A 25,094-nucleotide genomic window follows, 5' to 3' on the forward strand; every position below is an offset into this window, starting at 1 on the left:
GAGCGTAGCTTGACTTCTCCTGATGTAGGTGCTGGCGTAGGCTGTCGCCAGGATGACGTAGGTTGTCGCCGGCTTTCAGCGACCTGCTACGTCTATGATAGCCCCAGCAGTTGCCTAAAAAATCGCCAAGTGGGATAGGCCCATTAGTCGCATACCATCCTGACTGAGAATTTATTTGCAACATATGTTTGCAATTTTCGTATCTCATTGTGGTAAAACTATTAGACAATAGACAATAGGTGCAGGAGTAGGCCATTCGGCCCTTCGAGCCAGCCATTCAATGTGATCATGTCTGATCATCCCTAATCAGTTCCCTGTTCCTGCCTTCTCCCCATATCCCCTGACTGCTATATTTAAGAGCCCTATCTAGCTCTCTCTTGAAAGCACCCAGAGAACCTGCATCCACTGCCCTCTGAGGCAGATTGTATTAAAAAATATTTGGAATTAAAAGCAATATTGCAAGGCAGGCAAAAATTGTTTAAAATATTATTAAATAATGAAATAGAAGTAATGAACAAATAACATTAACTAAGTAATTCTTAAACTACAGAGGCCTACACAATAAAATGAAATTGCAAAGAGGATAATTCTTGAGGCATGGAGGACCACCATCATCTCTATATCAGTTAGTGATTAGCATAAATCCAGGTCTTGTCAGAAATGCCCACATCATGTCATAAATAAATTGAAAAATATATTGTGTATACCAGATATATGTCTCCCAAATCTAATGAACCTATTTGAAACATATGGATACTACTCAGGGTATATATTGAATATAACAAAACACAAATTCTTTCATTCAATTATTCTCCATCCCAACAAATCAGAGATGCATATAATCTGAATGGAACTCTAAAACAATGCAGTATCTTGGTGTAACTATAACCAAAACAATTTCCAACTTGTTTGAAACTAATTATAACAAAATTGAAGAAAACATCAAAAAGGATGTTGAGAGGTGGTCGACCCTTCCTCTAGATTTCAGTGCCAGAATACAAACGGTAAAAATGAATATCCTACCTAAACTACTATCTTTATTCCATTCTCTTCCAATTAATGTTCCCCGAGATAAATTCATAGCCTGGGATAAAATGATCTCTAGATTCATTTGGAATAGCAAAAAACCAAGAATAAAATTAAAAAAACTTCAACTGCCGAAAAGCAAGGGTGAATGGCTTTACCAAATCTGAAGAAATACTTTTATGCAGCTCAACTCAGACCTCTGGCTTGTTGGTGTAGACCTAATTATGAATCTCGATGGAAAGGGAGATACAGGGTTACCAGACCCAGATTTTGGTGTGAGACAAATATCTGAGAGGGGCTTTGAGACATGCTATGGATCCAATAGTAACATTTACGTTAGAAATATGGAATGTTATAGTGGAAAAATACAAATTAAAAAGAGGGGTTCACGCATTGAAGTGGTTCGTATATGACTCAAAGTTTAAGCCAGGGGTGTATGATTCAAAATTCAAAGAATGGGCACAAAAAGGCATCACAGCAATGTATACAGTTTCAGAAAATTGCGAGTTTATGAGCTTCCAAGATTTAAAGTCAAAGTATGGTCTCGAAAACAAAGATTTTTTTAGATACTTGCAATTAAGAGACTACTTTATAAAAGAGATAAGGCCAGAACTAGATGAAACTTCAAATAATGTGATCAAGGTCATTGTGGATGCGTACAAACAGAAGGGGTCTCGGGTCATCTCTGCTTTTTACCAAGCTCTGGTGGAAAGCGGGGGAGAATCAACGCTCTACATAAAAACAAAATAGGAAGCAGAATTAAAGATTCAAATAACAGAAGAAGAATGGTATCAAATGTGTGAAACACAATGTTCATCCACAAGCTCACTAGTATGGAGAGAATTTTGCTGGAAGAATCTATCTCGCTTTTTTATAACACCCAAAATAAAAAGCAGACAACTTGCTGTCCAACAACATTGTTGGAGGCTGTGTGGGAGTACGGAGGCAGACCACTCGCATATTTTCTGGAACTGTGTAAAGATAAGGCCATACTGGGAAAATGTTAATGCAGCTGTAAATAATATCTTGGGTTATAAAATCCCAAATACCTGCCCTGTGATGTATCTGGGGCATATTAAAGATAGTGTAAAAATAGAAGATACATATTTGATTAAAGTTTTGCTTGCAGCAAGTATGAAGGCCATTACCAGGCAGTGGCTTAATGAAAAAAGTCCAAAACAGGAACAGTGGTTAGAAATTGTGCGAGACATCTTTAATATGGAGAATTGACATATTCCTTGAGAGTCAAGGAGAATTCATTTGAGAAGATCTGGGAAAAATGGACCGTTTATTTGAGCCATGACACCAATTAGATAAATGCCGAGCTAGATATGGGAAAATTGCGTTATATAGATGGTATGTTTGTATGAATGTTGAATTATCTCCAGTTAACTAATCTGGACATAGTTAATTTGGTAAGTGAACCACACGGTCTTATTCCAATTTTTTTAATTTATTTACTTCTTTTTGTTTTTTCCCTCCCATCTACTTATTTTTTTTATTTTGATTGTTGTTTTTCTTACTTTGTTTTATTTATGGTGATGGTGTTGCAATGTTTTGAAAATATCTCTTAAAAACCAATAAAAATTTAAGTGATAAAAAAAAGAAAAATATATTGTGTAGTTAGGCACAAGACTGGCAGTGTAAATTTTGAGTTGAAATCTAACTGGGGAAAATGATGATTCAAAGCCACTTGGTTTGAATATAAAGTGAGCCAGTATATCAATCGGTTCTTGCTTTCTCCTGGATACAATGTTTATTTCTAGATAGATGAGCCAGATTATATAAAAGTGGTACCGTTTAGTCTCCAATCAGTTTGGTAGGTATCAAGTTGGAAATCTGTTATTATATTAAAAATTCAACTGTAAATATTTTCACAAAAAGGACAGAAGACAACTCAAAATGACTGAAGGCAACTGTACAATTTCATTTAACTGTATAGTTCTTTCACATGGACTTCACTTGGTTTAACACTGGCAGAGTTAATTTTATTTGTTCATAAGGCGTTATTTTCATCTTTTTAAATATTTTTAATAAATGGATTCTTGTCTGGAAATGTGTTGAGTATATTGCTTTAACTTCTGAATCTTTATAGTATTTTTTTCAAGATATACGAAATTACAAAAACATATTAAATAGGATTCAATTCCACCTTCCAAACGAAGTTCTGGTTTTCCAATGGAAAATATTTTAAAATGTTTGACAGTGGAAGTTTTGATGAGTAACAGCTCCAGTTCTAACACTACAGGTGACCCTCATGTTTCAGGTGAGGGTGTTGTAATCTTAGTAAACTATCGGGATTTTCTGTAATTCAAAGCCATGTTGTTTACGTGTCAAATTTTACCAGTAGGAATAAGTCATTATTTTATTTATTTCCTTTTTGTTAGGTAAATTCAGTGAGAGTGAATTTTATTTTGTTATTCTAAGCATTTGGTAATGGTTTGTGAATTCTGTAAGGGTGACTTTCCATTACCCAAATGCCTATATTGTGGGAGTGGACTGTGTTACTTTCTTTATATTCTGCATTCAAAGTCAGCTTACATTTATTTTTTTATCATTCTGATCCTCTCACTTTCCAGATGTTGTCTGAGTATTTGCAGTGTTTAGGAATGAACTGCAGATGCTGGTTTACACCAAATATAGACATAAAATGCTGGAGTAACTCAGCGGGACAGGCAGCATCTCTGGAGAGAAGGAATTGGCGAAGTTTTGTGTGTGAAGAACGGTATTGACCTGAAATGTCACCCATTCCTTCTCTCCAGAGATGCTGTCTGTCCATCCAGCTGAGTTACTCAAGCATTTTGTGTCTATCTACAATGTTTACTGTTTTTTAATTTCAGATTTCCAATATCTAATGAATTTCATTTTTCAGTTTTGAAATTGTTTGTATTACACATAAAACCAGCAGCCCCAAAAAATATAATCTTTATTGAGCTGAATTATTGATTTTTATCTTAAATGTGCTAAAGAAAGACTTGTATTTCATTGGAAGGGAATGTGCTAAAAAAACAGCAGCAATTTCATGCCAAAATACTAGTATGGTCATACTGGTATACTAGCTTGAGTCCCAGTATAATCATTTGGATGTCCGCAGACTGTGGGAAGGCCCGAATACTATAACTGGCTGCAAGGCAAAGTCAGGCAGCATCGTTGGTGATCCTGCGGCACTCCCTGATCAATTTTAATGCACTCTATGAGAGAATCCAGAAATCGGAGGTGCAAAGGGACTTAGGAGTGCTGGTGCAGGATTCCCAAAAAGTTAATCTGCAAGTTGAATCGGTAGTAAAGAAAGCAAACTCATTTATTTCAAGAGGGCTTGTATACAAAAACAGGGATGCAGTGCTTAGGCTCTATAAGTTGCTGGTAAGGCCGCATTTGGAATATTGTGAGCAATTTTGGGCACCATATCTGAGGAATGATGTGCTGGCTCTGATGAGGGTCCAGAGGAGGTTTACAAGAATGATCACAGGAATGAGTAGATTAACCTATGATGAGGGTTTGTCGGCACTGGGTCAGTACTCGCTTGAGTTTAGATGAATGAGGGGGGACCTCATTGAAACATGCAGAATAGTGAAAGGCTTGGATAGTGAAGAGGATGTTTCCATTGGTGGGAGTCTAGGACTAGAGGTCATAGCCTCAGAATTAAAGGACATTCTTTTCGGAAGGAGATGTGGAGACATTTCTTTAGTCAGAGGGTGGTGAATCTGTGGAATTCCTTGCCACAGAAGGCTGTGGTGGCCAAGTAAGTGGATATTCTTAAGGCAGAGATAGATTCTTGATTAGTACAGGTGTCAGAGGTTATGGGGAGACGGCAGGAGAATGGGGTTAGGAGGGAGCGATAGATCAGCCATGATTCAATGGCAGGGTAGGCTTGATGGGCTAAATGGCCTAATTCTACTCCTATAACTTATGACCTATGCTTACTCTGAGCAGAAGGCCAACAGGGCCATGACATTCATCCTGTCAGACTCGCGTGTGCCTTTCCCCAGGGTCTCTTTTGCAGAAGTTAAATCGGCTTTCCTGATGGTGAACCATTGAAAGCAACTGGCTTGGACGGAGTCCCTGGCCACATCCTTAAGAGCCGTGCGGATCAACTAGCGGGAGTGTTCATGGACATCTTTAATCTCTACCTACTCTGTTCTGGGGTACCCATTGGTTTCATGAAGACCACTATCATCAGTGCTAAAGAAAAGCAAAAATTCATGCCTACTGTCCAGTGTTCTTGACATCCACCATCATGAAGTGCTTTGAGAAGCTGGTTATGCAATATATTAAATTCAGCTTACCAATCAACCTTTATCCACTGCAGTTCGTCTACCGCCAGAACCCATCCATGGCTGATGCCATCGGCCTGGCCGTGTACTCATCCCTGGAATCCTGGCAGAAGGCCCTGGGCACCTACGTCAGACCCCTACTCATAGACTCCAGCTCCGCATTCATACCATTGTCCCATCCAAGCTAATATCCAAACTCGTGAAACGTGGAGTCAGCACTCATCTCTGCAACTGGATCTTTGACTTCCTGATGAATAGACCACAATCAATACTCCTTACACACTCTTGACTGTGCAGCCAAATACCAATCCAACTCAATTTACATATTTGAAGAGGACACAACTGTAGTGGGCCAGATATCAAATAATGACGAGACAGAGTACAGGAAGGAGATTGAGAACCTCGTACCCTGGTACCAAGTCAACCTTTCCCTCAATGTCATCAAGACAAAGGAGATTGTGATCAACTTCGAGAAGCAAAGCAGCACATATACCCTGGAATACATTGATAGCAGCGAAGTAGAGATGGTTGATAGCTTCAGGGTCTTAGAAATAAATATCACCAGCAATTTTCCCAGGACCAGCCACATCGAAACAATGGCCAATAAAGCACCCAAATAACTCTACTTCCTTAGAAGGCTTATGAAGTTTGGCATGTCCCCAACACGCCTCGCCAACCTCTACCGATGCACCGTGGAAAGCATTTTATCAGGATGCATTGCAGCTTGGTTTGGGAACAGCTCCATGCAAGACCACAAGAAATTGCAGAGAGTTGTAGACGAAACTCAGTCCATCATGCAAACCAACCTCCCTTCCATTGACTCCATCTACACTTCATGCTGCCTTGGCAAGGCCACCAGTATAATCAAGGATTGGTCTTGCCCCACTCATTCCCTATTCCCCCCTCTCCCATCAGGCAAGAAGTATAGAAGTTTTGGAAATGCATATTTCCAGATTCAGGGACAGTTCCTTCCCAGCAGTTATCAGGCAACTGGACCGTCCTCTCACCAACTAGAAAGCAGTCCTGACTTCCCAGCTACTCCTTGGAGACCTTTGAACTATAGTTAATCGAAATTTAGTGGATTTTATCTTGCATTAAATGTAGTACTCTTTATCCTGTATCCGTCTACGGGATAGCTTTATTGTAACCACGTATAGCCTTTTCGCTGACTGGATAGCACGCAACAAAACAGATTTTCACTGTACCTCGGTATATGTGTCAATAATAAACAAAACTAAATATATCGGCTGCTCATCGCTGACTGCACTTTGAAGTTGTACTCCAGTGGCAGAGCACAAACTTACTGCAGTTTTCTAGCAGTTATGCTATGGAATTTATAAGCTAAATAAGCATTAATGCAGCCACAGAATGTCCTCTCCTTTCCACAGAAAGGAATAGCTGAAAGAACAACTCCTGGTTAATTAACGTTTTTAATTGAGTCATGTCAAGAATTTGTCATTTGTATTATTGATCTTTATAATACTTTTGAATGTCATTGACTTGACAGATGGAAATTGATTCAGCTGATTTGTGGATTTGGCTTGTACTAGCCTGCCCAGATACAATGTTTTATCGTGCAAGGCTTGGGACATGAACCATGTATGACAGCAAGTTAATAGTGGTACCTCCACAAAAGATAAATAAGTAGTAACTATGAACAACAGCATGGTGTGTGAGTATCTCACCACTGGAAGTAAATTCTGGCAGTATTATTTGTTAAATTGTTAAAGATTAGCACAATCATGGAACAAGAAAAATGGTTCTGGTATGGCATTATACTTGTATGAGGCATTGGTTGGCAAATCGGTATTAGAATTTCCATTTCAATTAATGTCATCAAATATAGCTAATCCTCAATTTTTTTTTGCGTTAGTCTAAAACATAGTCTAATTGGCTGCTAAAAATTAAATTAAAAACTATGTTCATGTTGCAGTTTGTAAACTTATTTAAAAGGGGAATGAGGTGGTGCTGGGGAAAGACTTTTTCTTGAATTCTTGAAAATTACTGTTAACTAGTCAAGGAATAAATACAATTAATTTACAGCACTGCCCTATCAAGTTCTGCTTTGATTGAGGTGTTTACTTGTACAATAACTTAGTTCATTGGAGTTTGACTATCAGTGCATCCACGTTCTGCACGTAACACTGCCATTAAACCATCAAGCAGCTGGGCTGAGAGCCAAACCTTGCAGGAAACAGCTATCCTGCTCTCAAACATTACTGTTCGTGATTGCATTATAGATTATATGTTGCAAATTACAACCAGATAATTATTTCCCAATAGCATCCAAGTTACCTAAATTAATACTTCCAGATTTTTTAATTCTTTATTCAATTTCCTAATAGTACTTTTTAGGTTTATACCCAAGTATTCTCAGACTGACTGGGCAACAGCCTTCACCCACCCCAATCTAATGCTGACTGGGTCTCATTCTTGGGTCTCATTCTGGGTCCCCCTCTCCCATATCAACTCCTGTTTGTCAGCTATAAAAACCTGGATGCAACATAACTTCCTCAAACTCAACAGCGATAAGACAGAATTCCTTCTCATAGGCTCCAAAGCCACACTCAGAAAAATCAATAACCCCACTCACCATCGACGGCACCACTGTCTTGCCATCTCCCCAGGCCCGCAACCTTGGCGTGATCTTTGATTCCACCCTCTCCCTCGAGCCTCACATCTGCCATGTCATTAAAACCTCTTTCGTTCATCTCCGCAACATTGCCAAACTCAGACCCTCTCCCACACCTCCCGCTGTTGAAAGACTCATCCATGCCTACATCTCCTCCCGACTGGACTATTGCAACTCACTTCTCCTTGGCATCAGCTCCAGCTATATCAACCGACTCCAACTGGTCCAGAACGCAGCCGCCCGACTCATCACCCACACCAAATCCTGGCATCACATCACTCCAGTCCTCAAACAGCTTCCCATCTCCCACCGGATCACCTACAAATTCCTTATCCTCACCTACAAAGCCCTCCACCATCTGCCCCCCCCATATCTCACTGACCTCCTCTCCCCCTACCAACCCTCACGGTCCCTCAGATCCACATCAGCCGGTCTCCTCTCCATCCACAAGTCCAACCTCCGCAGTTTTGGGGACAGAGCCTTCTCCAGGGCAGCTCCCAGGCTCTGGAACTCCCTCCCCCAACTGATCCGCAATTCCGTGTCCCTCACCATCTTCCATTCCCGCCTCAACACCCATCTCTTCACCTCTGCCTATCCTTAGCCCCACGTCCCCCTCCCTTTTCATCTGTGCATTAATTGCCTCATATTGTGTTTTGAATTGAATTCTGTGTTTACTTTGTGTACTAGTCATGTCTCTACTATTTATATCATTCCCCTAACATGTTTTTCCTCTACCTGCTAAATTTTTGTAAGGTGTCCTTGAGACTCTTGAAAGGCACCCATAAATAAAATTTATTATTATTATTATTATTCTTGAGCTTGTTGTTTATTTCTTCTGGGAAGTTTGACTTCTCTGGTATGGAGCCTGTTGTTTGTCAAAATGACTTGTATTGTTTTATGTATCATCTTCTATAAGAAGAGTTGGAGATGTGATTAAGGACACTCATTGGTCGACTTCAATCATCAGTCCCATGCAATGGGTTATCCTAGCTCAGAACACGCATGTGTTTTTCAATATGGATCTCTGGAGAGCTGTTGAATGTGAAATGTTGGTCGTTGCTTGTGACTGGAACATGATACTGAAAGTAATTGCAGAACTTCTAGGCAAGTTTAGTTGACTCAGCACCAGTCTGTAATTTCCCAATCTTTTATTCCTTTATTTTGTAATTTATTCAAATAACTTTGCCTTTTCCATTTCACTCTTCCTAATAGCTGAAAGCTGCAAAATAAGTGAAGTAGATCACATGTATATCATCGGCCGTGGTATAAGAAACCTTTTGTTTTAATTAGGATTTTTAATAGATTGGCCTCTGGCTACCTAATTTTTAAGTGTACGAGTCAAGAGTGATTAATTGTCATATGTACCGAAACGGGACAATGATATTCTCACTTCCAGTGGTATACTGCATCACAGTATGGTATGGCAACTGCTCTGTCTCCGACCGGAAGGCATTGCAGAGGGTGGTGAAAATTGCCCAACGCATCACCGGTTCCACGCTCCCCTCCATTGAGTCTGTCCAAAGCAAGCGCTGTCTGCGGAGGGCGCTCAGCATCGCCAAGGACTGCTCTCACCCCAACCATGGACTGTTTACCCTCCTACCATCCGGGAGGCGCTACAGGTCTCTCCGTTGCCGAACCAGCAGGTCGAGGAACAGCTTCTTTCCGGCGGCTGTCACTCTACTAAACAACGTACCTCGGTGACTGCCAATCACCACCCCCCCCCCCCCACCGCGCACTTCTTTTTATTTTTTTTTTTTATTCAAATCGTTTGCTATGTCGCTCTTCAAGGGAGATGCTAAATGCATTTCGTTGTCTCTGTACTGTACACTGACAATGACAATTAAAATTGAATCTGAATCTGAATCTATAACAGGACAGTAAATATAGTACGCAATAGATAACATAATAAAAACAAACAACAATAAATTCAATAAAAAAAACAATATTAGTGGAAAACAATACAAACCCCATTCTTCTTCGCGTAACCAAGGCCGTTCGTAGTTTGAAACTTAGTTGGTGTTTGTGGTGTTCAATACCTTGATGTTTGTTGAGAAGAGGCTGTTCCTGAATCAGGATGTCATGGTTTTCAAACTCCTATACCTTCTTCCTGATAGCAGTGGTGAAATGAAGAGTGCGGCCAAAATCCTTGATTATGCTGGCTGCCTCCTATAGATCCCTTTGATGGTGGGGAGGTCAGTATTTGTGATGGGCGAGGTGGTGTCCACCATTTTTTGTAATCTCCTTTGTTCCTGGGTGATCCAGTTGCCAAACCAGGCCTTGAGGCAACCAGTCAATATGCTCTCTACCATATGCCTGTTGATGTTCAGGTGAGTATTCATCAACATATCGAATTTCCTTAATCTTTTAAGGAAGTTGTTTTTTTTTTTAATGGTTTACCAATGTTCTGGTTCCAGGATTGATCTTCAGAGATATGCATGTCCATGATCTTGAAGTTATTGACCACCTATGACCCTCCAAAGCAGACAGGTTCATGGATTCTCGGCCTTCCTCTTCCACAGTTAACAATTAACAACATGCTCCTTGGTCTTAACTTTGTTGCGAGCAAGGTTGTTGTTCTGGCACCATTCAGACGATCCATTTCCCTCCTATATTCTCACTCATCATTACTTACTCATCAGTAAGTCACATTGAGTTCCTTGGAGAGAGGAGAGGATAGGTGCAGTTGGCAGGTGAATGAATAGTGACCAGCAGAGATCATGCCAAATTGAATTTTGTAAAAGTGGTATTGAACAGATGCAAAGCCCTCTAATTGCATGTTCCATTGGCTTGATCTCGTGGTCGAATGCTGCAGGAAGAACACAAGCTGTCTGTGACAATGGAGATTTTGCCTTTTGCTAAGCTCTTCTTACCTAATACCATTAAATAAATGCCATTCTACCAGGGCTCTTAATGTGATTAGCATGTTTTGGCATAGTCATAATGGCATAGGAGTCCTTCAGAATTCAGCCCATGGAACCCATTCTCCGTATAGTAATTCAGTTATTCCCAAACTGCCACTCTATTCCTTTGGGGAACACAGGTGGTTTTTATGGAGCACACCCATCCATGCATTTCCTCATTAGTAAACAATTTTCTTCACATTCCCCCTTCTGCCTAAATTCTTAAATCGATGCTTTTCAGTCCAACAAGCTGATGATAACAGATTTTCTTTGTCCACCTTTTTCTAAACCTATGATATTCTGGTTTACTTCTATTCTTTTTGCCAAAATCTCATCCCTGGAAACATTATGGAACCAAAACTCTCCCATGGATCTTTTTAAAGTATAAATATCCTATATTGTCATTCAAACTGTCTCCAGTTTGAACAAAATTGCACACCTTGCAGTCATAACAAAAAAATAAAATAACAGAACACACAATGAACACAGTTTAACATCCACCACAGTGAGTCTACCAGGCACCTCCTCACTGTGATGGAAGGCAAAAGTCCTAAAGTCCTTGTCTCTCCTTCCTTGTTCTCCCTCTGCATTGAGGCGATCCAGGCTTTCGATGTTGGGCCCCCCGCCGGGTGATGGTAAGTCCCGCGACCGAATCCGAGCTCCGCGAACGGGCCGGTTCAAACTCCGCGGACCGGGGCGGACGAAGCTGCCACTCTCCAGTCCAGCGGACGAAGCTGTTGTTGCGGGAGCTCTGGAGAATCGGTCACCAACCTGGGACCTGCGAGCTCCCGACGTTGTCGTCCACTGGGCCCGCGGCTGAAGCCTCCGAGGCTTCGAAGTCGGGCCGTAACTGCCGCGCCACCACAGCCCCGAAGTCGGCCAGCTTTGCGATGGTAAGTAAGTCCTGGCTCTGCCTCCGGAGCCTCGAGGTTGGTCCCAGTTGGAGGCCGCCAGCTCCGCGATTAGGCCTCAGCGCAGACGGAGACGGGGATACGACAAAGAAAAGGTTGCATCCCCCCCAAAGGAAGAGACTAAAAACAAGTTTCTCCCACCCCCCCACACATACACAACTAAAAATAAACTAAACATACATCTAACAAGACAAAAGAAAACAACAAAAAAAGGAAAAGACAGACGGATTGCAGGCGAGCCGCAGCTGCTTGGGCAGAGCCGCCACTTCACACTATTTCCAAAATGTGACCAGAACTAGATGCAACACTCTGGCTTAACAACAACTGTGTAAAGCTCAGCATAACTTTCTTGCTTTTGTATTAAATACTTTTTTATGAGGCCCGAGATTCCATAAATTTCTGTGCAGGTGTACTCTTAGATCCCTTAGTTCTTATATGCACATTAGAACTGTGCCATTTAAGTCTATAATGCTTGTCTTACCTCTGTAAAAATGCAACATCTCGCATATTCTGCCTGCCTACATGCTATTGCAGTCAGTTGGTATTATCATTACTGTTTACCGCTCCTGCATGTTTGGTATTATCACCAGATTTTGAAATTTTACACTGGATGTTTAGGAATTATTTGAATATTGGAATACAAAAACAAAAATAAAAACAATAGCACCAGCACTGCTATTTGAGGAACACCATTTACCACCCTTCATTCTGAACTGCCACCCTGACTCATTTTTTATTCTTCAACCATTTTTTACTGAAGCTGGCAGAGACCTGACAGTTTCATGAGTGTGAGGTCTCACAACTATCCTCATACTTCATCGTGCACTTCCATAAAATCTATACAATGTCCATTGCATTCTCTTCAACATTTTCAATTATTACACAAAAAATCCAAGTAGGTTAGCCAATCACAATCTGCCTATTTTTTTTGTTGTTTCTATAAGCGTACCTGCCACTGTTTTTTTTTAACTGATCACTCTAGGGATGTCCTTTTATGCCCTTTAATATTTGTGATTTTCCAATCTTCTGGCATCTCCTCCACATCTAAGGAAGATTAGAAGATCTTTTATTCCAGTTCCCTTCGCGACCAGGGATGCAAGCTATCTGCCCCAGTCAATGTGTTACTCTTTAGCAATGTCAGCTTTTTCAGGACATCCTATCAATGATGTTCACTCACATTTTCCTCTACCATCTCCGCTTCAGTTCAATTGCATGAGTATGCTCTTTTTCATTAAGTATTGTGGCCTTGCCCTGCACACAAAACACAAATTACCTTTATTCCCAATTTGTCCTTGCTACCTTTATACTGTATACATGGCTATAAAATGATTTTTGGTTCTTTTTTGTGTTAGCTGCCATTTTCTTTTCTTTTTCCTATTTTCTTCACTTGCTCTCTTAAACTTCACAAAATCATAATGGAAGAAATTCATTCTCAAACCTGAGTGATTGCCTAGGATTGCATTTAGCACATACAACAATACAGATCTGGTTCTTTAGCAAATCTCCTGTTATGCAAGATGTAGTCTTTTTTATTTTATCATATTCTTAATATCCCTTGCCTATGTTATGGTCAGCTCCAGAATTAGTAAATTAAAATAAAATTGACTTAAGTTAATCAAGACATTTCCTTGTAACATTAATGCATCATGTAAAGTAATATCTGCACAATCCATCAAATCACTCATAGTCCTCTGGCTCTGGTGTAAAATTGATGGAGTGCTTTATGCATGTTTAATGTAGATTCTTTGGAGAGAAGTTAATACAATATAATGCAATCTTTGTTTTTTTTAATTCATGGATGAAATATGGGGATCACAGGCAAACCAGTGATATTGCCCAACTATACGATGAGTGGCTTCATAATTCTTTTTTTAACGTTTTGATTGGGAATGGAGATGAATTTAGTCTGACGAGAAAATTATGATAGTGAATCAGATTGGTTTTTCCAAAAAAATACAACAGCCAAATGATTACATTTTAGTTATATTAACCTTTTTTGGTTTTGCCTCCAGATAATTTGCTGAACAAAATTTAAGTCTCAGGCTGCCACAGTAGGATTCGGCCACCAAATTAAAACACTAGTTTATGAAACAAGTAGTATGGCCACTACATTTTTATACCTGTTTGGCTTAGAATCTGAATCTAATGTTACTTGCAATTGTTAATAGCGCATAAATATTAGGCATTGCAAATAATAAATTTCAACAATACCTCATCTTTCACACTTAATTGCTAATTGACTATATTAAAACTGCTATGCTGGAAGTGGTTAAAGTAATTTTGTTTTAAGTTTTTGGGTATAAGTGGAAGGATTATATTGAAATGTTGTGGATAAATTCTGAGTAGCCTTTAGTTGAAACCATGATTACGATGTAAGCGGCAAACTGATGTGTTGTCAGATCTTTTCCAACAGGTAGTTATTACTGAGTGCTTCTCCAGTAGCATGGTGGTTCTTGTCTTTTGAACATTTGCTATGTCAAACCAAGATTAGTAAAGACTGAATAAAATGGTAATGTTTTGGTTCCTGAACTGTGCTGCCTTTGCAAAGCCAAACTGTAATATGAAGTATTGGAATGAAATCAATAGTTTACAACTGTTGTGGCTTTCAGTTCATGACTGTTAGCACGTACAGTGCCCTCCATAATGTTTGGGACAAAGACCCATAATTTATTTATTTGCCTCTGTACTCCACAATTTGAGATTTGTAATACAAAAAAAATCGCATGTGGTTAAAGTGCACATTGTCAGATTTTAATAAAGGCCATTTTTATACATTTTGGTTTCACCATGTAGACATTACAGCTGTGTTTATATATAGTTCCCCGTTTCAGGGCACCATAATGTTTGGGACACATGGCATCACAGATGTTTGTAATTGCTCAGGTGTGTTTAATTGCCTCCTTAATGCAGGTATAAGAGAGCTCTCAGCACCTAGTCTTTCCATCACCTTTGGAAACTTTTAACGCTGTTTATCAACATGAGGACCAAAGTTGTGCCAATGAAAGTCAAAGAAGCCATTGTGAGATGTGAAACAAGAATAAAACTGTTAAGCCCCTGTCCCACTTAGGCGATTTTTTTCGGCGACTACAGGCGACTAGGCTGTCGCCACATGGTCGCAGGGTGACGCCTGTATGGTCGTGAGCAATCTCCTCAAGTCGCCTAAAGATTAGTAACGTTTTTCTGGTCACCACTGGATTTTGGAATGTTCAAAACTTTTCGCTGACTGTGGGCTTGACGTAGCTTGTCTTCTCCTGTCCTAGGTGCTATCATAGGCTGTTGCCAGGATGACGCAGGTTGTCGCTAGGTGACGTTGGTTGTCGCCGGGTGCCGACTTAGGTGAATTCCATTGGCGACTACCTACGTCAACCGGCGACAGGTACCGGCGACTGAATTGTCTTCAGTTGTCGTAGCTTGTTGCAGGTGGACGTAGGTTGATTTTTGTTGTCATAGGTTGTCATCTGTGTGGTCGTAGGTGTGGTCGTAGGTGGGCGTCCTAATGGGTCGCCGGTTGTCGGTAGCTTGCCTTAGCTTAACATCGACGAGGTGGTAGGTTGTGGTAGCTTGTCGTAGACATTGTCGTAGAGGGGGTGCAGCCGCCGCTTTTTCGGCGTCCTGCTATGACTGTGCCAGTCGCCGAAAAAATCATGTAAGGGGGACAGGCCCTTTAGAGACATCAACCAAACCTTAGGCTTACCAAAATTAACTGTTTGGAACATCATTAAGAAGAAAGAGAGCACTGGTGAGCTTACTAATCGCAAAGGGACTGGCAGCCCAAGGAAGACCTCCACAGCTGATGACAGAAGAATTCTCTATATAATAAATTAAAAAAACCCAAACACCTGTCCGACAGATCAGAAACACTCTTCAGGAGTCAGGTGTGGATTTGTCAATAACCACTGTCCGCTGAAGACTTCATGAACAGAAATACAGAGGCTACACTGCAAGATGCAAACCACTGGTTAGCCGAAAAAATAGGATGGCCGGGTTACAGTTTGCCAAGAAGCACTTAAAAGAGCAACCACAGTTCTGAAAAAAGGTCATGGACAGATGAGACTGCGAAAAAAAAAATTTCCACAGAGACGAAGATTAACGTATCAGAGTGATGGCAAGCGCAAAGTATGCAGGCGAGCAGGAATTACCCAAGATCCAAAGCATACCACCTCATCTGTGAAACACGATGGTGGGGGTGTTATGACCTGGGCATGTATGGCTGCTGGAGGTACTGGCTCAATTATCTTCATTGATGATCCAACTGCTGATGGTAGTAGCATATTGAATTCTGAAGTGTATAGACACATCCTATCTGCTCAAGTTCAAACAAATGCCTCAAAACTCAATGGCCAGCGGTTCATTCTACAGCAAGACCATGATCCCAAACATACTGCCAAAGCAACAAATGACTTTTTCAAAGCTAAAAAATGGTCAATTCTTGAGTGGCCAAGCCAATCACCTGATCTGAACCCAAATAAGCATGCCTTTTATATGCTGAAGAGAAAACTGAAGAGGACTAGCCCCCAAAACAAGCATGTTAAAGATGGCTGCAATGCAGACCTGGCAGAGCATCACCAGAGAAGACACCCAGCAACTGGTGATGTCCATGAATCAAAGACTTCAAGCAGTCATTGCATGCAAAGGATATGCAACAAAACACTAAACATGACTATTTTCATTTACATGACATTGCTGTGTCCCAAACATTATGGTGCCCTGAAATGGGGATACTATGCTGTAAAAAACACTGCTGTAATTTCTACATGGTGAAACCAAAATGGATAAAAATTCTGACAGTGCACTTTAACCACGTGTGATTTTTTTCGATTACAAATATCAAATTGTGCAATACAGAGGCATATAAATAAGTGATGGGTCTTTGTCCCAAACATTGTGGAGGGCACTTTACGTAAGGAATAAAATATTTGCAGATCCATGCTAACACTGACCTCATTTTATTCAGTTTGCTTGACAAAAAACAGAAGCTGTTCTTTGTTATAGGGAGATCTGATTGTAGCACAAGCTATATATAAAAAAACATACTGATTTTATTTGCGCAGCACTTAAATTATTTGCAGGAAGTATGAATAATATTTTGGAATGATAACCTTACAACCACCTTGGAACACTGAAGAAAACGATCTTGTAGTCTAATTAAATAGCATTTAATGGCATTTTTATATGCCTTTCATAACTTTGGTCTGAGTTACGAAATTTAAAAACAAAATTTCTGTAGTATTTCGTTGACGGCTTTCTGACCAAAATATGTTTTTATTGCATGAATACCTCTTGTTAACTATTGATAGGCAGCCAAACGTAACTATGTGTAGGATGAAATTAAAAATACCATCTTATTTATATTGCTGTATTTAATCAACTAATGTTGCAACTGCCTTTATCAACGTTTTATGATCTCTGTTAGGTTTGATTTGCCTGTTTGCTCAGTCCTGAACAACAGTAGTAATACAATAAAATAAATGACTGTATTCAGATTATTTTTCGATAAAATTATTCTCCTGGTTGTGATTGTATTACTTCTTCATTATAGGAGGTAAAGGTACAATCTGCTGTTTGTTGTGTGTGATTGTTGTGATTTCTTTTCTCGTGGTTTTTAGTGCAGTATTGATGACAGATAGAACAATACCTTTTCCTCCTGCAGGATGCGGGAAGTCAGGGAAACTGCTGGTGTCCATGATAACTACACCTGTGGGAATTGTGTCCAGGTGCACCTCCTGACACGCCACATTAGGGAACTGGAGCTGCAGCTGGACGACCTTGGGATCATACGGGAGAATGAGAGCTTCATAGATGGGTATTATAGTGAGGTGATCTTATAGAGGTGTTTAAATCATGAGAGGAATAGATTGGGTAGACGTACAGCCTCTTGCCCAGACTGTGGCAGTTAAAACCAAGCACAGATCTTTGGGTATGAAAACACATATGCCACATGGTAAATATCTCTAAAATACATCCGGTGGATGTTTATGGCAATCTGGTAGTCTCATGGTGCTAGCTTTTTAACATGCTTTAATTAATTGAATTTAGTTTCCCCTGGTTTTAATGGCATTTGAAGTTATGTCTCCAAATCATTATTCCAAGTCCTCTGGATTATTGGTTCAGTAATTTAATGATGCGTGCTTTCCATTCTCACTGTTATCTGTGAAGCTAAAATCAATAATAACTGTTGCAACTAATATTTTCCTTTCTATTCAGGCTATGGTAGCCTGCTACCCAGGGCATGGAACAGGTTATGTCCGACATGTTGATAATCCAACTGGTGATGGACGTTGTGTGACGTGTATTTATTACCTGAATAAAAACTGGGATGCTAAGGTATGAACTTGTTTAAATTAGTTACAGTGATAGCACACTTGTGGATTTTTAAAAACTCGTTTGACATTTCTTATCCACTCCCATACAAAAATATCTCCGTTCCACCAAATTTAATGTATCATAGACATGGTAGTGTTTTATGGTGATTTTGAAAAGACATGGAATGGCGCACAGAGAGACTTAAGTGCTGACCATCCTTCTCTCATTTGCCAAACGCTTCATTGGTAGTTAAAAATTGAGGATGAGCAGATGCACTAATTTGCTGACATGAATCAACTTGGAAGATGACTTGCAACTGCCCAGAATAATTGGATAACATTTTTAACTGTGCAGATTAAGGCCCTGTGCTCATATTTAATTGTAACTTTCAAATTGAACTATGTAAAACATGCATGGAGTATTAGATGTTCTCTATGACTACGTTTATTAATGATTTGGATGAGAATATAGTCTGCATGGTTGGTAAATTTGTAAATACATTGTTCAAAAGACATTTAGACAGGCATACAGATAGAAACGGTTTTGAGCGATAATTGGCAAATGCAGACAAATGGGACTTGTTCAGACACACCACTTGGTTGGCATGGATGAGTTGGGCTGAAGGGCCTGTTTCCATGCTGAATAATTCTATGGTCCGAGAAAGTTCTTTTAACTGGCTCCTCATACTTGCCTCCCTTCAGCATCCACCCCCATTGCTTTTGTTAGAATCCAGCATCTACATTCTCTTCAGTCTTCTCTCTGCTGAAAACATTGCTAACTTTGCAGTTCAGGACCATCACAGTGAGTGGCAGGGCTCTGGGAAGTGTTGTGGAGCAAAGGAATCTAGGAGTGCATTACATAGTTTTGTTAAAATGGCATCACAGGTTGATTGGGTGGTCAAGAAGGCTTTCGAGTATAGAAGTTAAGATGTTTTGTTATAGTTGTACAAGACAATTGTGAAGCCACATTTGGAGTTTTGTGTACAGTTTTGTTACTCTGCTACAGGAAAGATGTTTTTAAGATGGGAAGAGTGGAAAAGATTTACAAGCATGTTACCTGAAAGTGAGGGCCGGAGCTATAGGGAGAGGTTGGGCAGGCTAGGACTTTGTCCCTTGGAGCATGAGATCAGGTGTATGAGGGGAATAGATAGGGTAGTCTTTTACCTAGAGTAGGGGAATCAAGAACCAGATGGTGATTTGCTATATGCTTCTGACTGCAGGGCTGCCAACATTGGGTGAGAGTTGGGAGTGAGAAATTGTGAGAGACCAAGCCGGAGGGAGCGTAGCGATGAGGGGGGGGGGAGGGGGGTGTCATAATAGCTAAATAACTTAACCATTGTCGACTTTACACCATGATATATGTTGGAACAGTGATCATAATAAAAGTTCACACCAAAACATAAAATAGAGCATAATTTTCTTCCCAGATTACATGGTTCTTAGTATGTCTGTTGAAACACACTTTTTAGGTTGACGGTGGTATTCTTCGAATAGCTCCAGAAGGAAAGTCCTATGTAGTTGACGTCGAGCCGATCTTTGATAGATTATTGTTGTTCTGGTCTGACCGAAGAAATCCGCATGAAGTACAGCCAACATATTCTGTCAGGTATGTTCCAAGTTGGAATCCCTACAGCTAGCAAACGAGCCGTACAAAGATTCCTTAATGTAATTTTCGCTCGCTGACGACAATCGTTCAATTGTTTTCAGCTCAAGAAGTTGTAAATTATTTTGCAGACTTGAACCAGAGCTTTAATGCAGTAACATTATAGTTGTGACTGATTAATAACTGACAATCTAGCTTGCATGTCCAGGCCAATAATTTTGTTAAAGAGTATCATTTAGCGATTCAGTTTTGTCAGAGATGAAATTTCTGCACTGTACAAAAATACCAACACTTGCTCAAGCTTTGAACACTGGAAGAATTTTGACACAAGGATTCCTGAACAGCTACACCCTTAAATATTAACTGATATTGACCAAATTTACATATCTCAATGATCTGACAGAAGGAGGCATAAAAATGAAAGTAACGGTGGCGTCGCGGTAGATGTGCTGTCTTACAGCGGCAGAGACCAGGGTTTGATCCTGAATATGCTCTCAGTACGGAGTTACTACGTTCTCCCTGTGACCACGCTGGTTTTCTCCGGGTGCTCTGGTTTCCTCTCACATTCCAAAGGCGTGCAGTTTTGTAGGTTAATTGGCTTCTGTAAATTGTCCATAGCGTGTAGAACAGAACGTGTACAGATGATTGCTGGTCAGTGTGGACTCGGTGGGCTAAGGACCTATTTCCAGACAACTAAACTAAACATCACTCATAAGTTCAGAAATGCTATATCTTAAATCTGAAGTAGTCACTTCAACCAGAATCCTGGGCAACATTTCTCTGAATTTTCAACTTTTTACTCAATTAAAATTCAAAATTAATTGTCGATCTTCAGCAACTCTGCAATGGATTTGCTTTGGTATTGCCCATTCATATAATTCACATGCAACAAAGTGATTTAAAAGTATAGTCACTGTTAAATAAGTAAACATGGCATCCAATTTGCACACGGCAACGTTGCAGAAAATTAAATAATATTTCATCTTATGTTATGTACAAATAAACAAAACAATAAATAAATAAATAAATGTTAATGAAGATTCTGTTGAGAATACTGATAAGATTCTGTTCAGAATACTCAGACTATAACCTTTCTTTTTTAATAATGTTTTTGTAATAGTATGAAACGTTAAAATGATGAAGGAAATTGCATTTGATATTGCAGGCATACTTCAGTATTGTACATTTCCCTACTTACAGATGTGATATTTGAGATCTGGAATTCCTAATTTAATTGTTAAGTACTACCACATGTTTAGTTTCGAGACACAGCGTCGAAATTAGCCTCACGGCCCACAAATCCATGCCAATCATCCATCACCCATTCACACGAGTTTGTTATCTTGCATTCACATCCACTCTCTGCACGCCAATAACTCTACATACATCTTTGGGATGTGGGAGGATCCGGAGCACCTGGAGGAAACCCACAAGTTCACAGTGAGAACATGCAAACTGAACACAGACAGCCCCCGAGGTCAGGATCAAATTCTGGTCTCTGGCGCTGTGAGACAGCAGCTCTACAGGTGCACAACCTTTTATCCGAAAGCCTTGGGACCAGACACTTGTCGGATTTCGGACATTTTCGGATTTCAGAATGGAAGATTTTTAGCGTAGATTAGGTAGGTAGCGCGGGCGGCTTGAAAAGTCTGGAGCAGCTGCCTCCTCCCCAGAGACCGGGAGAATCATTGCATAAATGTTAGTCAGTTAGTTTGGAGGGATTTTATGTGGTGGTGGTGGTGTGGGGGTGAAGGGGGAAACTTTAATTCTTAGTCCCCTACCTACCTGGTCGGCGACTCCCAACCTCGCGGAGCTGGGGGCTCCGTCCGGCCGCGGGCGGCGCCGGTTGTAGCTCCGACCCCGGCAACTCTACCCCTGGCTGCGAGGCGCTCCAAATCCAGCGCCGCCCGCGGCCGGACGCCCCAGCTCCGCACCAGCGGGGTGCGGGCAATGCCTTACCGGGTCGCCGTGCGGCAAGCTCCGGAGCGCTGTGGCCGCCTTCTTCCAACATCGCGGAGCGTCGCTGGATTTGGAGCCGCGGAGCTGGGGGCACCACCGGCCGCGGGCGGCGCCGGTTGGAGCTCCGACCCCGGCAACTCTACCCCTGGCTGCGCGGCTCCAAATCCAGCGACGCTCCGCGATGTTGTGTGTCGGCGGCCACAGCGCTCCGGAGCTTGCCGCACGGCGACCCGGTAAGGCATTGCCCGCTCCCCGCTGGTGCGGAGCTGGGGCGTCCGGCCGCGGGCCGCGCTGGATTTGGAGCGCCTCGCAGCCAGGGGTAGAGTTGCCGGGGTCGGGGCTACAACCGGCACCGCCCGCTGCCCCACCGGCCACAGCGCTGCTGAGCTTACTGCACAGCGACCCGGTAAGGCATTGACCGCTCCCCGCCTCTCCGACCAGGTAGGGGACTAATAATTAAAGTTTACCCCTTCACCCCCCTTCACATAAAAGCCCTCCGAACTAACTGACTAACATTTAAGCAATGATTTACAGATGTTTAAGCGTCTCCCGGTCTCCAGGGAGGAGGCAGCCGCTACAGTAGTACAGACCTGGGTTGACCGTGGGTCGTTTTGGGTCAGGTTTGGCGCCAAACGCGAGCTTTGGTGCGCAGACGACATCTGGAAAAAATGGCCGGTTTTCGGAGCTTTTCGGTTTCTGGAACACCGGATAAAAGGTTGTGCACCTGTACCAACTATGCCATTGTGTCACCCTATAGATATAAAGTAGGAGCAGAAGGCTAATGGCGACCCAGTCCATTAATAAATTAAATGCTGATGGGACAAAAAACCAAGCATGTGTTTTACTTCCATTAAGGCCTGTTGACCATTACCTGATATGAAAATATTACTTGCATTTGAAAGGGGCACAAAGGATCAAAACAAAACGGTAGTTATAAACAAATTCAAACAAATTTTGAAATCTTCTAGACCACATGGGATCCAGGGAGAGTTAGCGGACTGCATAATGAATTGGCTTCACGGAAGGAAGCAGACTGTGATGGAGAAAAAGTTGTTTTTCAGACAAAAGGCATGTGATTGGTGGCATGCCGCAGGGACTGGTGCTGGACCATTGCTGTTTGTGATCGACGATTTGGATGCAAATGTACAATGCGTGATTAGTAATTTTGCAGATGATACTAAAGAAGGTGGTATCATAAATAATCTCGATAGATATCAAAAAATAAAGCAGGATTGAGCAAGATACAGAACAGTATCTGTGGAATGGTTATCTATTGCAGTTGAGTGTGAAGTGTTGTATTTTGGGAAGTCAAACCAGGACGGGAGAGTGTTATAGAGCAGAGGGATCTAGCAGTCAAGATACATAGATCCCTGAAAGTGGCATCATGGGTAGATAGGGTGGTCAAGAAGGCTTTTGGTACATTGGCCTGATTATAGAAGTTGGGATGTTATGTTATAATTTTACAAGAGGTTTGTGGGGCCGCTTTTGTTCAGTTTTGGTGACTGTAGTTTAGGAAGCATGTCGCTAAGCTGGAAAGAGTGCAGAGAATGTTTACGAGGATGTTCTCAAGACACGAGAGCCTGAGCTACAGGGAGAGGTTGGGCAGGTTGGAACTTTATTTCTTGGAGCGTAGGAGACTGAGGGGTGATCTTATAGGGATGTGTAAAATCATAAGGGGAATACATCGTGATTGCAGTCTTTTACCCACAGTTGGGGAAATAAAAAAACAGAGTACATACTCTGAAGGTGAGTGGGGAAAGATTTAATAGGAACCTGAGGGGCAACGTTCTCATACATGGGGTGGTGGGAATACGGAATGAGCTGCCAGAGGAGATAGTTGAGGCAGATACAGTACCAAAATGTAAAAGATATTTGGACAGGTACATGAATAAGAAAGGTTTGGAGAATTATGGGCCAAACGCAGGCAGGTGGGAGTAGCATAGATGTGCCAACTTGATTGGCATGGACAATTTGAGCCGAAGGGCCTGTTTTCATGCTGAATCGCATTATGATTAAATTCATTGAATTCTAGATATGCCATAACTGTGTGGTACTTTGATGCTGAGGAGAGGGCGGAAGCAAGAACCAGGTATCGGAATCGAGCAGGTATAATTATAAATAATAAATAAACAAAATCTGAACATTTGTAGTTTTATATAATCCTTTACATTATTAATTTACAATTTTTGTACTTCAGCTTCTGAAGAAGCCACAACCTTTTCTTCACGACAGTAAGCAAGGTGAACCAGTGATCCAAGCATCTGATGTTTTCAGCAGCTCCAAAGATGTATGCCTTCTCCAAAATGTGATTTGAAACTGCTTTTGAATGATCTTTGTGTTGACTTGTATCTACTTTTCAGCAAAAATGATACAAATAGAATTAATCTGCAAAGCAGAATTGTACAAAAAATTCTGCACCAACTTTCTTAAACTCAAAATCTATTCCTGTGTTTCTCACAGGATTGATTTAGTGTTTAAATATTATGTTTGTTAAATCTAATATTGCACCTTATTCCAGATTGAAATGGTGTCGTATCATCCATTTGAATGCCCTTTTCACCCTTATTTAAAAACTGTTTATGATCATTTATGGCAGTTTCTTCCTGTCAACATTTGAAGATTTGACATCTACTGATTCGTTCCACAATTTTTGGGCTAAATGAAACTGGTACCTTCAGCTTTGTTTGAATTTTCTCTATTTATGTGAAAACTGAATATCACTGTGCAAAACAATGCATTTCTAAAGTTACAATGAATAATCTTTATTGCACTTCATTGTGATTAATGTTAGTAAACCTTATCTCTGCACATAAATCGTATGGAATATTTTTGAGAAACTAAATTGAACTTGTGATAATTTTGTCTGAAGACTACACTATGATGTGAAATACTTTCTGCTACTGCCTTTCATATGAAACATTGTTCCATGGGTTCATAAATTAAATTGAATGTAAGCTTCAAATTTACTATATTTAAGCTGGATGCTGCCATGTTTGCTGGTCAACAGTTTAGCAATCCAGCAGAAGCAGTAAACATGTGTTGCAGAGTAGCTTTGAAAAAGCTATGAATTTTATCTCCAGACTTTGTTGGCTTTAGATAATAAAGTGCTCTGTGTCGTCAAGACAAAGATGATATTTTACACATATATGGTTGTTTGCATTTTGTTTGCTTTACTCGATTTTATGCTCTCATTGCACCATTATTAAATGATTTAGACAATAATCTATATTATCGTCGGGTAATTATAACTACTAATTCTCAGATTATCACTCAAATTCATAAAAAAGGTTCTGAATCTTACCAAGAATAATATTGCTTCCACTATTAACAATTTGAAACAAATAATAATAATAAACTTTATTACGGACTCAAGGTCCAGACAAGGGGCAACATTACATTAAAAATGCATTGCATATCAAATATCATTAATATATATAAAATCATGGTATATCACATAAAAACATCATATAATTTATATTTAACAAAA

General features: G+C 40.6%; 1 protein-coding gene across 2 annotated transcripts in view; it reads left to right on the forward strand.

Moving 5' to 3' along the window:
- Positions 1-24,752, forward strand: part of egln3 (egl-9 family hypoxia-inducible factor 3) — a 53,611-nt gene extending 28,859 nt beyond the window's left edge. For both annotated transcript variants that reach the window (XM_055640565.1, XM_055640566.1), the window contains exons 2-5: positions 17,948-18,067; positions 19,515-19,651; positions 23,640-23,713; positions 23,805-24,752. In XM_055640565.1, coding sequence (XP_055496540.1) covers positions 17,948-18,067; positions 19,515-19,651; positions 23,640-23,713; positions 23,805-23,842 — 369 coding nt within the window. In that variant the 3' untranslated portion in view covers positions 23,843-24,752. The remainder of the gene's footprint in view (positions 1-17,947; positions 18,068-19,514; positions 19,652-23,639; positions 23,714-23,804) is intronic.
- Positions 24,753-25,094: the final 342 nt, after the last annotated feature.

The sequence above is a fragment of the Leucoraja erinacea genome, chromosome 9 (genome assembly GCF_028641065.1).
Source record: "Leucoraja erinacea ecotype New England chromosome 9, Leri_hhj_1, whole genome shotgun sequence".
NCBI lineage: Eukaryota > Metazoa > Chordata > Chondrichthyes > Rajiformes > Rajidae > Leucoraja > Leucoraja erinaceus.